The 15,888-nt window shown below is 44.6% G+C and overlaps 1 protein-coding gene across 2 annotated transcripts in view; it reads left to right on the top strand.

Moving 5' to 3' along the window:
- Positions 1-3,557, top strand: part of Mboat2 (membrane bound glycerophospholipid O-acyltransferase 2) — a 123,233-nt gene extending 119,676 nt beyond the window's left edge. For both annotated transcript variants that reach the window (XM_085690835.2, XM_085690834.2), the window contains one exon: positions 1,059-3,557. In XM_085690835.2, the coding sequence (XP_085546961.1) occupies positions 1,059-1,284 (226 nt within the window). In that variant the 3' untranslated portion in view covers positions 1,285-3,557. The remainder of the gene's footprint in view (positions 1-1,058) is intronic.
- The last annotated feature ends 12,331 nt before the right edge of the window (positions 3,558-15,888 follow it).

Genomic DNA, 15,888 nt, shown 5'->3' with positions numbered 1-15,888 from the left:
ATTACTTCTTAGTCCTAAACCCAGCAGTCCCAAGTCCCTTCATGGGGCAGCTCATCCCATTCAGCCTAAAGGTGAAAGGAAGTGTGGCTCCCTCAGTGGCACTGGCAGAAGAACCCACCCCCATCTCAGGAAGACTCAGCTGTAGCCTAAGTGCCCAGAAAACGGCTAGAAAAGGAAGGGGGGGGCATGCTTTACTGATTGCTAATTAACCCGGTTTTCCAGGGTTAGGAAAGTATTCACCCCCTCCTCGCTCTTCTGCCCCTGGCTGGCGGCTGAGATCCTCTACATTTCAGAAGTCGCTGTCTGAAAGTTCATGTTTTTCATTAATCTTTCATCTGTCCCTGCTCCACCATCCTCCGCTTCTCCCGTGTTAATATCTTTGAAATTAGAAGCTTGATTCTCACCATGTCTTCATGTCTGCGGGATTCGGTGACTTAGCCCAAGAGTTTATGGTCAAAGGATTAGACGCAGACATTAGGATCAAGCTTGATAGTCACACAGGAGAGAAATAATTGGTTAAAGTTTCATTTGAACACAGGTGATTCATTTTACAATGTGGGTAGGCTCTTGGTTGGATTGTCTGTCCCATTTTTATTTTTCTTCAGTCGCTTTGAACTTTCAACTTTGGAAGCACTTAAGGTCCCGTCAGACTCAGAGTCGAGTTAGGGACCGATTTTCTAGTGGTTTCTTAGGTACGATCTGAATTTGTGGACGCCACTGTCACATAGTTGTCTGTCACCTACTGCTCAGTTGTTTCAGTCTTTGTAACCGAGGGACAGTGGGCCGAGCAGCGACTGACCCTGCTCTTGCCCATGCAGGGTCCTCTGGTGACCCCACATGTCATTTTGTGGCTGCCTTCAGACTGATGTCTCCGTTAATAAATGCCTTTCTGTCTGCGTCCTCTGTAGCCTCATGACCCTTACAAAACACTGGACTGTGTCTAGGCCTGTACTCCCGAGCTGGGGGCGGGGCAGGGGATAATGTAGTGGATAGCCCCACCATCGGGCCCTGCTGTTGGCAAAGGCGTGGCTGGTAAACTGTCTTCCCTCTCCTTTCAGCTCCTGGTATTACTGCCTGCACATCTGCAGTATCTTAGTGTTGCTGCTGCTGCCTGTGAAGAAGTCTCAGAGAGGAAAGAGCATGCAGGAAGACGTTCAGCTCTCACGGGCCAAAAAGTTTGACGAAAGAGAAAATTCTCTGGGACAGAACAGTTTTTCCACCACAAATAATGTTTGCAGTCAGAACCAAGACACTGTCTCTAGACACTCGTCACTAACGCAGTGACCAGGAGAGTGCGGGGTGGCTGTTTCCCGCCTGTGAACAGAAACTAGTCTTGACGCCTTTCCAGAGACTAACTGGGTGGAAATGGGACAGTCTCAGATGGGGGATTTTCTGTACACCAGATTGGAAATGGAATGAAATATCCCTTCCCATGCCATGTTCCTGTGGGTCACGCCTTATACAAAATCTTTCCATGTTTCGATAGGGCACTCTGACCTCAGCCTATGCCCTCAAGGTCATATGTGTGCCCTGTCGCTGAATGTACATTGCGTATCCCGAGGCCCTGAAGAGGTGGAAGAGTGGTCATGTCAATCTGGACGATTGTAAGGTTACCTTTTCCCAAATGAATGTCTTGCCTTAAACCTTCTGTTCCCTAAGATGTTGTTCCCGGTTGGTGTTTTCAAGCGAACTAGCGTGAAGAGATGATTTCAATATTTGATGCGGTGTGCCACAAAGTGGAATTGAGGCGGAGTTTAAACCGGGTATTTAAGATAGTGTATAGTGGGTACTTGAAAAATGCAATAAACATCTCAGTATTCGAAGGGTTTTCTTAAGGTAGCTCAGAGGACCGCACACGTGGTAGGACTGTAAACGGTCGGGGCTGTTAAATTACAGGTAGCTTATTTTGCTGGGAGCTTAATTACCTGGTGTCAGTTAGGGGGCCCTTTCAGGAGGACTTTCTTAAACATAATTAAAGGTTGGCAGTGTGATATTTTAGGCTTATTTTCTTAAGGAAAAAAATAATAAGAAGAGGGAAGACGAGGTAAGCAGGACCGAACGAAGAAAGCACTGTGTGGTCTGGAGCCACAGGCGGAGGCTTCCCCATCCTGTGTCCAAGATCAGTGTGACTGTGAGAGACACAAAAGTTTAATACGTTGATAATACTGTGGACTTTCTGAAGAAATCTCTTGAGCATAAATTACATAGAATTAGAAGAGATTTTAAGAGTAACAGTGGTAGATTATTTGAAGATTTTGAAAGAAATCTCTAGTAATTAAGGTTATTGTATGGTTCATCGGTGTCTTGTCCCTGTCATTTTCACTGCTATTTGGGAAAAATTTAGGGAAAAGAAAACTTAGTTGCTGAGTGAGTCTAAGTGACATTTTTTTTAAAAAAAAATAATAAATTAGTTTTACATTCTTTAACTTCATGCATTAAAATTCTTCCGTTAAATTCTTGTTAAAAATGGGTGTTAGATTCTATCAAAACAAATATGTGTTTTCCTCCTATGGTTCACTCTTGCCCTGAGTGACTGGCTGTGTCTTTGATCCAACAGCAGGGTGCTGTGGGGTATAGCAGCTGTGAGTAAGGGGTGGATTGGAGGCCACAGAACTGAGCCATAGACTATAGGTTCCGCCTTGTGCAAAAGGCTGGGCTTTTGGGCCTCTCTGTTACTGACCAATATTTTTGTGAAATTTGTTTTGGTTTTGCCTTACATTTTCAAATGAAATGCAAATTGTCAGTCTACGATGAGTTGGGTTTTGTTTTTGTTTGTTTGTTTTTGTTTACTAATACACTTGTGAGTAAAGTTAAGGAGGGACCAGCAATGGTGGTGTAAAGTTTAGGATCACAGTGGTACAGAGAGAGGCCAGTGTGGCATTCTAGGACTTTAGAGGTATGTGCTGCAGGCGCACTTGCTTTTGAAGGCAGGTCGTTTGCATCTGATTACAAGGGTCCTCCCCAGCCTCTCCCAGGGAAAAGGCAGGTAAATACTTTTTTATTTTTCCCACGTGCATGTCGAAATCAGCCTAGCTGTAGAATTCTAGAGGACAGAAAAGAGTGTTTATGGAAAGTATCCATCCCTGAATGTCTGCGATTTCACAAATACCTTGGAGAATCCAGTCACTATTAGAGAAAGCTATCAACCCCAGGGCTTCAGAGACAACCCTAGGCATCTCCTAAGGGAAAGCTGGAGAGCCAGTGAAACTGCTGAAGGCTTGCTGGGTGGCTCTGACCACTTACAAATAACCCCCATTTATTTATTTCTTTGCCTGAACACATTTTATTTTGGGGCCTATACGCTTGAATTGCTGTTGTCTGTTTCCTCTCAAAGAATTTATAATCAAAGTATTATCATCCAAAATGCAAGTCAATGATCATTGTTCTAGTTCCCGAAAAAATGCTACATGGCACATCTGATTTGACTGAGTTCTTTTTTTCATTCTTCTGCAGCTACCAGTTACATTTATGAGTTCATTTTTCTTGGATGGCTGTCTTCTAATTTGGAGAAATAATCACAATTATACAATCTAAAATAAAATAAATACTGTTTTCAATTTTTCTCAAAAAATTATGTTTTATAAAATGAACATAATTTCATTTTATAGAATGTTCTATAAAATGAACATAACTTTGGGATGTTGTAAAGGTTCTTTTGCTTCTACTTAGAAGGATTTAAATTAATGTTTGTGCTGCTGTTAATTGTGAAGGAGGTCATTATAATATGTGCTTGCTGCATTTAGCCGGCAAAACAGGTTTTAGTGTGTATTTCTATTGTTTTTCCATCCCTAGAGTGTCATGAAGTCTCTCTAGAGAGGGTCCATCTACATTATATTTATACTACAGTATAATGATTCTGTACTACTCAGGGAAAATAGAACAAAAATATTCTTCCCTCAATTTTATTTTCTTGAAACAATAATTGTTAATTTGATGTGTCTCAGCTCCACTGTTTTTAAAATAATGCATCTTAATTAGAACTCAGAGTGACTGAGGAAGCTTGCTTAGCTTCTGGAATACCTGAAGTTGGAGAGAAGGCTGGCTGGGCTTTAGAGGTGCCCAGTCGCTATGTCTTAGCATGTTGGTCCCTACACAGTGACACCCATGCAGGGTATTCCCACACATAACCACTTTTGAAGTCGCCATCTAGAAAGTGATGACAATTTTCTGTAAGTCCTAACTGGACTGGCTCGTCCTTGCCCGACCCGATCCAATCCCCATCAGGGTCCCTACCGAGGCTCATCCCCGACTCCCCCAATCCTGAAGGGCAGGTTCACGATTACTGGCGGCTGCTTTTTATTACTGAAATTTAAGGTGCTTACTTTTAAAAGAATGGTTGTTTAGTGACAGGAAGAATGCCTTTTAATCCATTAACCCAGAATGTGTAGCAACATGTATTTCCCCTTTCCTTTCTTTAGTTTCTGTTTCTGCTGAGTAAAATTGGAGAGGATTTATTCCATTAAATACTGCCCATATATTGCTGATTTCACTGGACAGGATTACCAGCGTGTATCTTTTCAACAATTATTTCATTCAAAGAATCTGGTTATTCTATATTTTAAATGACAGAAAGCAATTTTAAATTGCCATCAGAATAACCATAATGGCTTTACTTTTGAAGATTAGATTAAATGTTTAGGACAAATGCCCTCCCTGTTTAAAACCTGTACCTCCCCAGTCTTCAAACCCTGAGCAGATCTGACAGTTGTACTTCCCAGATGTTCATCGGCATCAGCTCACTGATTCTACAAGTTCTCTACAATGGCTGGCACCTTCCTGAGAGGGTAAACTGCGCGCCCACCGAGAGTCAGCTCAAATGCATAGTTATAAACCAGTATTTTGAAGGGTTTTATATTCCGGCATTAATAGCCTACTTTGGCTGAAATTTCACACACCCAGTTGAACCTAGGTGCAGAATTCAAGCTTCCACTGTGACTGTAGCCTTAGCTGCCCCAGGACCATCCATACCTGTTACACTCCACTAGTGACATATGAGGACTAGCTGATCATTTGTCCTCCTGCCTTGGATGCTAAATTTCTGCTTCCCACTGCCCTTGGAAGAGCAAGTTTGCATCAGAGAGGCTTCCGGATGCTGGAGGAAGAGATTTGCGTCGAAAACAAATCCACTCTGAATTTTGAGTTTCATGGATTAGGACGTAGCAGTTCTCGACAGCGACTTTACTGAAACACCGTGTAGTCAAATCTATTTATAGTGACTCTCCTTACTGAAAGACATTTAAAATGAAATTTTCCACGTCAATATTTTGTAGGAATGCTCTTATAATCAATGACTAAGCTGCTTTTTGAGGCTCTTGTTGTACAGAGGGTGCAGCCAGTTACATTTTAATTAGTAGGCTGCTTAATAATGTTTTGTATGTTTCCAGATAATTTATTTTAATAGGTTTTTTAACACAATGCAAACTCCAGTGAAGAAGTGACAAGATGCTCCGCAGGTCGTTGATTGGGGAAACTTTGTCAAACAGAACCTAATGACACATTTGTGCGCCAGCTAATTTGTCTTGCCTTTAAAGCTGGCGGTGAACTCTCAGTGCCATTTTTATAAAGCAAGGGACAGCCTCTCTGTCCTATAAATAACACTTCAGAGATCTATGTCCAACCCCTGTCTGAAACCGATCCAGTGATACACAGCCACCTCTCGCTAGGTTTTCTTACATTTTGCTACTGTAACCAACACTGGAATATAATATAAAGTCAGAAGTTACAGAGCAAGGAAGGTAAATGACTCAACATTTCTCAGGGGCATGCCTGGGATGGAAGAGTGACTGGCTGCCGCCTGTTGTAGTCGCTAAGCCTCTGCTCCCGACTGGCTCGATTTTGGGTTAACTTCTTTGAGAGATTGATTTGTTATTGATCTTCTCTGTCTTTTGTAGGGGGAAGGACACATGTAGAGTGTTGGGCAAATTTTTAAAAGATGTGTGTTCCCCCACTTTAAATGTCTTTGGTTCTGTATGCACCCGTCCGTCAGTAAAGTCCATGCGCTGCTGACTTGGTCACATACAGAAGACTCCTGTGTTGAATGAAAATACAATCCCCTCTATCTTTTGTCATTTTTTTTTAACGTGAAGGTGTCTCCACACCAGAAGGAACACCACGTGAGGTGATAGGAATGAAAGGGACACGGACTCCTGTGATGTGGAAGCCCCGTCGTGTTAAGGTGAAGGTGCCTGGCTCCAGATCCGCCTCGCCTTCCAGGTGGACCCTGGCAGAGTCCTCCTGACCTGAGTGGGGCCTCAGCTCCCACTCAGCCAGCGTTCACAGTATTACCTTTCCTTTTGCCTTCTCGGGCGGAGAATATTGTGTGGTGGTCTGTGCTTTTTTTTTTTCTTCATTCCAAAATGTTTTTTTAAAAGAAGTGTTATTTTCCAACCAACTCACAAATCCGTTCTCATCATACGATGAATTGAAACCGTCACTGTGTCAGTTAAGCTGTGCTGTGACGGTTCCTAGCCACTCTCGTTCGTCCGTGTCCCCAGAGCTGCCTGGTGACCGATTGCTGGCATCTAAAGGTGTTTTTAACTTACATGTTTTTTTTTTCATATTGGTGTGTCTTTAAAACTGATTAAATAGTAGTTTAAAAGAACCTGTGTATATGTTTATTTATTTCAGAGGTTAAATCTAATCTATGGGTAGGTGACACAGTGCCTAACCCTTTTTTGTCACTGAGTCTTCTATTACTTATAAACATTATTTCAGTTGAGTTTTTATTTTCATGTGTGCAGAGGCACGTGTGCCATGGTGCTTGTATGGCCAGAAGACAATATGGCGTCTGTTCTCTCTTCCTTTCTGTGGGTTGTGGCCATCGATCTTAGGTTTTGAGGGTTCCCCTCTGAGTTGTCTTGCTGGCCCTCAAGTGTTAGGAACACTGCCTTACACACTTCGGATAGCAGACACTGCCCTACATATGGATGGTAACTGAAAGTCACTCTGAGCTGGTGTGTAGATGTATAGCCTACACCAGACTGATCGTTACAGAGGGTATCCGTTTCCTAGTTTGAAAGGAAGAGTCAACTTCAAGGTTCTGTGGCTGCCTCTCTCCTACCACTTGGTGTTTGCTTTTGAGAAGCTGTGCCAAGTTCTTACTGGATATGCGAGTTCTCTATCACAGTGTTCTGCAGGACCTCCAGTGTGTTCTGAGGTCTTTTCTTGGTTCCTCTGTGAAGAACTGTAGGGGAAATATATTAGCTTTTTTGTTGTTGTTTTGTTTTTTTTATTTTTCAAGACAGGGTTTTCCTCTGTAGCTTTGGAGCCTGTCCTGGAACTAGCTCTTGCTGACCTCAAACTCACAGAGATTCGCTGGCCTCTGCCACCCAAGTTGCTGGGATTAAAGGCGCACCACCACCTCCCAGCTTAACTTTTATTTTTTAAAAAATCATTTTATGTGTATGGTGTGTTGCCTGCATATGTGTCTGTACCGTGTGCATGCCTAGTGCCGCCGAGGCTAGAAGGTAGTGTTGGGTTCCATGCAACGAGGGTTCCAGATGGCAGTGAGCTACTATGTGGGGTCTGAGAATCAGACCCAGATCTTCTTGAAGAGCTGTCTTTGCTCTCAATTACTGAGCCATCTTTCCAGTCCTGTTATGCTGACTTTTATTGTTAATTCGAGGTGTTGGCTTGGCCAAACAAAGAAATCCTCTATGGAACATCTGAGACTAGAAGTATGTTATTGTCACTCCCCCCCCCCCCCATTTAGTTACCCTCCAAAGTATATCTGGTATTGCCTGTAAAGGCCATGCTTCAGTTAGGCTAAGAGTAAAAGTAGGTTATATACAGAATTGCTGTCCCAGTGCTGGGTAAAGGAGTGGATCTCACTTCCCTTGTCTTCGTTGAACTATGGTGTGTAGCATTGTGTGTGCAGCCTTAGAGCCCTATCCCCACCTCCCCACCCCCACCTTCAGCACAAAGCGTCTGTGCAGTGGGGAAGGAGGCAGAGCTGGGGAGCATGGATACTTCTAGGAGGCCTTTGCTGAACTGGGGTGCCTGGATAAGTGCCTAGCAGGAGAAAGAAAGGAAAGCTAGGTCAAGGATTCTACGGAGTGTTAGCCATGATAGACTAGGAACAGTAGGAGCTGAGAAGGTTTATTCTGCCAGCAATATGCTGACCTAGTTTACGGTACCTTTTTCCCCAGTTAGAAACAGGAATAGTGGGGAAATTGTTTAGCCGTTCATTGTTCAAAAGAAATGCGATCCTGGAGGTGCAGAACACACCCGCGTGATGGCTGCTCAGGTGAACCACAGCAGAGTTCTGTTTTTCTCGAGGGTTAGGATGGACTGCAGGGCCGTGTTCATGCTAGGCCAGTGTCCCACTGCAGCACTGCACTCCGGCCTCACTTTTCATAAAAAGAATATTGCACACAAGGCCTGCGTGCCTACCTGTGATGATTCATCTTTGTTTATCAGCCTGACTGAATTTAAAACCACCTAAGAGGCACACCTCTGGCCATGTCTGTGAGGAACACCCACTCGGGTGTAGACCGCGCAGTGTCATGGGCTGGCACCCCTGAATAAACGAGAAAACTAGCTGGGCATCAGCGTGTATCTCCTGTCTGTCCCCTGTTGCAGAGGCGGTGTGACTAACTAACCATTTCCTGCTGCCCCACCTCCCCGCTGTGATAGATCTGCCCTGGGGGTATATTTCTCATAGAAACAAAAAAGTGGACCTCCACCTGTCTAGTCTCTCTCCCTCCACCAAAGTTAACAGTGTCCATATGAGCCCTGGGAAGGTTTTCATTAGGGGTTTCTCAGCCGGAAAGTTAAAAACAATGTTTACTTTCTCCAGCCTTCCTAGGTTGTGCAAGATCCATCTGCATGTTGGTGGGACCACATGTCAGCTTCAGTTTTTCAAGTCATTAAATACTGCATTTCTCTTGACTGGTAAAATCTGTTACTCTCTATCTCTCTTGTTATTTAAGGATGCTTTGTTTTACGCTTGAGTCCTTGTCCAGAGTTGACAGTACATGACATCTTAGGCCAGCAGGCTTGGAGGCTGAGCAAGACAATTCCTCCGGAGGTGTTATCCCTGATTGCGGTCTCTTTTCTTCAAAGTGTGTGTGTGTGTGTGTGTGTGTGTAGAGTGTACACAAGTGAATCCAGAAGAGAATGTTGAGTATTATCTTCTGTCATCCTCTGTGTGTTTCTTTGACATGATTTCTCCCAGAATCTTGGGCTCCTGCTTTCTTGGCTAGGTTGGAAGCCAGCAAGCCTCAGTGATCTTCCTGTTCCACCTCCTTCCTCATCCCTCCACTCAACCCCACCCCCTGTCCAGAGCCAAGGTTATATAGGCCATAGCAGGACACCTGGCTCGTTATGTGGGTGTTAGTTACATGATATAGGTGTGTGTGTATATATATATATATATATATATATATATATATATATATATATATATATATATATATGAAAAGGGTGTTGGGATCCATTATGATTTACACACAAGGCACTCTTAACTGCTGAGTAATTTCTCCGGCTCAGTCCATCCACCATTTTTTACAGCATGAACATGAAAATTGCTCCATAAGCAAGGTTTACAATTTGAGCTTAGTGGCTGGCTATTTATGGCATTATTGGGCAAGTGAACTTCACAGCACCCCAGAGGCTATGGAAAGTTGTGTTCAGTAAAGCCTGCCTGAGTCATTAACTTCAAGAGGATGTGAATTCACATGGCCTTAGAGTCAAGTTTCTCTCCTGGGTGGTTGGGAGGAACCAAGATGGCTAACAAACAATAGAAACCTATATTGTGACCCCCAGGCTTTACATCTGTTCTTTTGCCATCCCCCAATCCCGGAGCTCCTCTTACAAGGCTTATCTTGGGACGTTTTGCTGAGTAACCTGTTGGTTTCCAGTCTCACTTGGTTGCTTGTATTTAAGCATGTTCACAGCATGATAGTCTTCCTAGGTTTCTGCAGCTATCTCTGGCTCCTCTTCCCTATGCCTCAGAGTCTGGGCTACTTTGTCCTTCCCTCCCTGCAACACACACACACACACCCTCTTCCCCTGTCTTGCTCAGATTGTCTTCTCCATTACTCGGGGTATACACCTGCTCAATATCACTACCTGGAACATGGGCACCTTTAACTCAGCATCTAAAAGCAGAGCCCAGTTTATTCCATCACTCTGGAAACTTGCGCACTCTCCCCTTGGTAGGATTAAATGTCATGACTGTTTCCCTGGTGGCACAAGTCAGAAAGTCGTGTATTGTCCTCCACCTCACCCACCCCAGATAGATCTCGCCCTGAATCTGGGCCTCTTAGTTGCTGAGAGACCACCCCCAGGGTCGATAAGCAGCCTTCCCAGTCTCCCTTCTTGTCTTCTCCAGACCTTTCCCAACGTGCACACTACAGCTGTCTTCTTCACTGTTGAGTCGGGCTGGCTTTGAACTCACTCTGTAGTTGAAGATGGATGACCTTGAACTTTTAAATTCCTCCTGCTTCCGCTTTCTGAGTGCTGGGTGAGTGTCACCACACCTACTTTATGTGGTGCCAGGATCCAACCCAGGGTTCCTACCAGCTAGGCAAGCACTCTACCAACCAACCGAGCTCCATCTCCTGCCCTGGAAGATGTCTTTTAAAGCCACAGAACAGGTTTGAATTGTTTGCTTTACATTGAAAGTCTTCTCTGAAATATGATCTTAATTTCTTGAGCTCCCTAGCTAAGAGCTAAGGTGAGCCCTGTGTGTCTGCGTGGCTGCCACCTCCCCCTCGGCACACAGGCTAGCATTGCAGTTCCTTACCCAGGGAGGCACATGTATCTATCTCTGCTCCTTTTGTTCAGTTCCCTTATACCAAATTCCTTCTATTGCCTCTGCGCACAAAACTGTTGTGTACCAGGATACAGTATTCTCCCTCTGGGGAACGTGTTTGGGTGCCATGCCTATTATCCCTGTGGGTGTATACTGACCCCATGATGGAATTACTAAAATACATATTTATAAATTGAACAATGTAAAGGACATTACCAATAAAGGAGGGGTCAAGTGACAGAGCAATCTGAATTAGTGGAAATGATGTGATAAAATTCAGACTAATGCCAGGAGCCATGACCCTTCCAAGGACTTTCGTTACTAGTGACTAGCTAGCTGTAGTTGCTGTAAGTCTATAATTCCCAAAATTTCTATAGCTCATGGTGTAGAGCCAAGTTTAGTCCAGACTTCTTCTTGGAGGCCATATTTAAGCATGGGAACTACTTGAAACAAATTTCTGGGTTTGGCATAAACAGAATCACCTAAAAAATGATCATTCTGTGTCTGCCAAATTGACAGGATGTGTTTTTTGATGCAAAAAATATTCCACAGTCATAGAAAACAACAAAGTTTGATGAATTTTAGGAAATCTTTGTTGACCGGTGTCCTGCCCAGTCCTGCAGCCGTTCAGCCCCAAAGAAATACACAGAGATCTGCATTAATTATAAACTGGTTGGCCTATTAGCTCAGGCTTCTTATTAGCTAATTCTTTTTAAAAAATATTTTTATGGTTTATTTAACTTTATTTTATGTGCATTGGTGTGACGGTGTCAGATTCCCTGCAACTGGATCTTCAGACAGTTGTCAGCTGCCATGTGGGTGCTGGGAATTGAACCCAGATATTCTGGAAGAGCAGTCAGTGCTCTTAACCACTGAGCCATCTCTCCAGCCCCTTAACTAATTCTTATAACTTATATTAACCCATAGTTCTTGTCTGTGTTAGCCATGTGGCTTGGTACCTTTGTCAGTGAGGCATTCTCATCTTGCTTCCTTTGTGACTGAGTGACAACTACAGATTGACTCTTTCCTCTTCCCAGAAGTCCCCTGTTCTCATTGCCCCACCTCTACTTCCTGCCTGGCTACTGGCCAATTAGTGTTTTTTTAAAAATAATACAAGGTCTGGGCAGTGAGGGTGCATGCCTTTAATCCCAGCACTCGGGAGATAGAAGCAGGTGGATCTCTGTGAGTTTGAGGCCAGCCTGGTCTACAAGAGTTAGTTCCAGGACGGGCTCTAAAGCTACAAAAAAAACCCTGTCTCAAAAAACCACACACACACACACACACACACACACACACACACACACACACACACAAATAATAATAATAATAATACAAGTGACAGGATTAAAGACTATCGTCTCACAGCAATCAGGACTGAAGGTGTATGTAGTCAAGATTGCCTATTTCTACCCAGACCCTCCTATTAGGGCCCGTTTGATCAGTTGTCCCTCCCGTTTTTATTTACACTGCCCTTACATGGGTAATAAAATGCACTCAAGTAAATAAAATAAACAAAATGTACCCAGCCCCCACAGTGGCTACCTATGTTGGTATCTGTTTCATTTTTCCAGTCTTTGTTCCATACTAATAAAGATGAATTTTACAAAACAATTCTGAAACCTCATTTTAAGCTTAACGTATTTTATGCCTCTCTTTATTCATGTTTACTTAAAGCAGCGGTTCTCACCCTTCCTAATGCTGCAGCCCTTTAATACAGTTCCTCATGTTGTAGTGGCCCCAACCACAAAATTATTTTTGTTGCTATTTCATAGCTGTAATTTTGCTACTGTCATGAGTCATAATGTAACTATGTGATATGTGACCCTGTGAAAGGGTTGTTTGATATCTCCCCCCACAGAGGTCACAACCCGCAGGTTGAGAACCACTGACCTGAAGAGACAACACAAAGGAGAAAAGAAACAATGGATGCAGTGACATCAGATTAAATAAACCACACGCTCACTGAACTCTATTATAACTCAAAGAGACTGGAAATTTCTCGAACCTGGAAAGCAGGAGGGGGTAGGGTGTTTGCTCCCACGCTTGCTCCTTGTATTGCTGGACATAATTTCATGAAAGTAATTTACTTTGACAGGCCATGAGCACTTTGACAGGTAGAATGAACTAAGACTTTTTATTCGCTCTTATGCAGAATAACGAAGTAGATCATGGAAACATTCAGGCTGTATCCAATACAATGAAACTGCCTGGTGACTGTCTCCTGACTTTCTGAGTCAGTGTAGGAGCTCAGAGAGAGGGAACAGCACCCACAGGCTCCTGGCATTGGGTTCCATCAGGAGTTTGGCTTCATGAGCCGTAGTGTGTTTAATGCTTAGGGTTTCTGATGTGGTAGTCTTCGGTGAGAACTCTCTTGTGACTGGCTGAAGAATTCCAACTTGCTGCCTTGGCTATCACACAGATGTCTCGTATGGCACCACATGCACGCTGTGGTTCTGACTGCCTTAGACAACTGTCCTTTGAGCACAGCGGTCACTGCCTTCTTCATCAGAGCAGCTGTCACCCAGCAGGGAGCCTCGAGGTCAGGCCCATTGACCTATCGTAGGAGGGAGTCAGAGTTAACAGACCCTCTCCTGAGATCTCAGCCATGCCCCCTGTGTCTCTCTGCCAGGTGAATGTTGCTGTGCTCCAGAGGCATGTGGTCTTGTGGTCTTGGGAGGTGGTAGAGTGCACAGATGTGGAAGAGTAAGTCAGGTAGGGACTCCTGCATCTATGGGGAAGTTGTCACCCATGCTGGGCTGAGACTTTTCAGTGATATGAGTGCCTTGGGGTCCCACACTCCTCCTGTAAGTAGGTATTGTTGCAAGTGGGGTGGAAGGTAGGAGGTGGGGCCTAGTTGGAGGAAGTGGGTCTCCATGGTTATGCACGTCTCTAGGGGTTATATGTTTGCCTTGTCTCTTCTGTATTCCATTCTCTCTGCGTGTCTAGAAGTATACATCATCCTCTACACCATGTTCTTAGTATCACGGTGTTCTGCCTCGACTGTGAGGCCAAGTCCCCACAGACCGGCTAAGCCCCTCCAATCTGTGAGTCAAAATAAATCCCTCCTGTCTTAAGTGGTGTGTATCAGCTATTATCCCAATAACACAAGTGACTTTAACAATAGCCGTCCGTCCCCCATTGAGGCCGACACCCCAGAGCATCCCTGAGCTGGTTTCTTTTCTCAGGCTTACTTCAGCTCGCCAGTAGAGGGTAAAGGGAAACAGGGGCTTGGAGCAGTTGACCATGTCTGTCCATAGCTGACCTTGTCCACCTGCAGCTGGCCATGTCCACCCGCAGCTGAGAAGCAGGAGGGATGCTGACGTTCAAGTCACTCTCTGGGACTCCAGCATCCTGTGAATGCACTGCCCACGTCAAGGGCAGGGCTTCCCAGCTCACCTCACCCAATCTAGAAAGTGCCTCGTGGACATCCTCAGAGAGTTGTGTCTTGTGATCCTGGGGCCTGTGGCGGTTCACGCTAACGGACACAGCCTCCAACACCACCGCTCTTCTTTTCAACCATTTGGAGTCGGTCAATTGAGTGTTTGCTTCTCATCTCTGATTAAGAAGTCAGAGAATTCCAAGCGGTGACAGAAAGGAAGCTGACCCTTCAGATTTTTATGTATTCTCCAAATTCTTTGTAACACACGTATCTACTTATATATATATATATACATATTTGCGGCGCACCACACCCGTCTGCGCTCTATGTGCCGCCATACAGTTCGTGAACTGGGCAAGGGGCTGGAGATTGAAACACACAAACACTCACAGACAGAGACATGGGTCATCCTTGAAGCCAGAATGCCCCAAGAATGCCCTCTTCAGTGTGTCCAGGGACAGCTTCTATAGGGATAGCCATGCCCCAGCCAAACGCACCAGAAACCACTCTCCTGCCATCAGGAACTCCTGAGGGTCTCGTGCTCAGAGCAGCTGTAGGCACTCAGATCAGGGGAAAACAAGTTGTTTACAAGAAATTCAGGATCTGGGGGGTTCACAGCCCCCAACATAAATATATATATTTTAACTCTCCTGGGGGAGGTGCAGGCAGGTGTGAGAGACTCACATCGCCTAGAACTGGAATTTATAGGTAGCAGTGTGGGTGTTGGGAATCAAACTCGGGTTCTCAGAGAGAAAGACAAATGCTCTGAAGTGTTGAGCTGGTCTTGAGCGGACAGCCATTCTCCTGCCTCAGTCTCCTCAGAGTATTGGGATTACAAGTATGAGCTATCACACCATCAAGAAGGAACAATTTCAGAGCAGCCTGGTATGCAAAGCATGTTGGGATTTCTGTGGCAAATCTGCTGGGCAATGAAACTGAAGCCACAGAGAAAAACTGGGCCGCTGAGGTCATCAGGCCAGCATGCTGATGCTATGGGAAAAGCATCCGAGGGCGATTAAATTACAGCCTGGATGGAGAGAATGGCCAGGAGTGGAAAGATAATGCCTATTTTTCCTTCTACATAAAAACACATGACGAGGAGGTAAGCCGGATTCTCAGACTCCATGATTCAGAGTCTCGGGGCGTTGAGTGATTCGAGAAAAACCCTTAGGGTGCGTTTCTCGGAAAGATCTAGGCAGGCTCCGTGAACCTGGGAAAGACTAAAGAACAATGGAAGGTGTGTGTCTTTGAGACAAAGGAGGAACCATCTTAGTTAGGCTGTAGTTCCATTGCAGGGTGGGGTGTGAGGGGCCGGAGAGAGGAACCATAGGGAACCAGCAGCACGTGGCAGCGCTGCTCAATGCTTGTGAAAATGGAACTTTTCTGAGTCAGAGTAACATTTCTTTGAAGCCGGCAGGTTAACCAAGCTTCACCCAGGACTTCCCTGCAAATGCTGCCTCCTTTTTCCAGACACCCGCCACATTTTTAGTGCTTTTTTTTTCTCATCACTTTACTAATGTTATCTAGTTATATTTAAGTTATTAAAATTCTCATTTTAATGAAGAAATGCCTGTTTTCTTTTCTTTTTCAGTTTTTGGACAGAGTTTCTCTGTAGCTTGGGAGCCTGTCCTAGAATTAGCTCTTGTAGACCAGGCTGGCCTCGAACTCACAGAGATCCGCCTGCCTCTGCTTCCCCAGTGCTGGGATTAAAGGCTTGCACCACCACCACCACCTGGCTCTGTTTTCATATTTA

Source organism: Myodes glareolus, chromosome 6, assembly GCF_982192425.1.
Source record: "Myodes glareolus chromosome 6, mMyoGla1.1, whole genome shotgun sequence".
In the NCBI taxonomy this organism is placed as follows: domain Eukaryota; kingdom Metazoa; phylum Chordata; class Mammalia; order Rodentia; family Cricetidae; genus Myodes; species Myodes glareolus.
The sequence above is the reverse complement of the archived record's forward strand: the minus strand, read 5'-3'. Positions and strand labels throughout refer to the sequence as shown.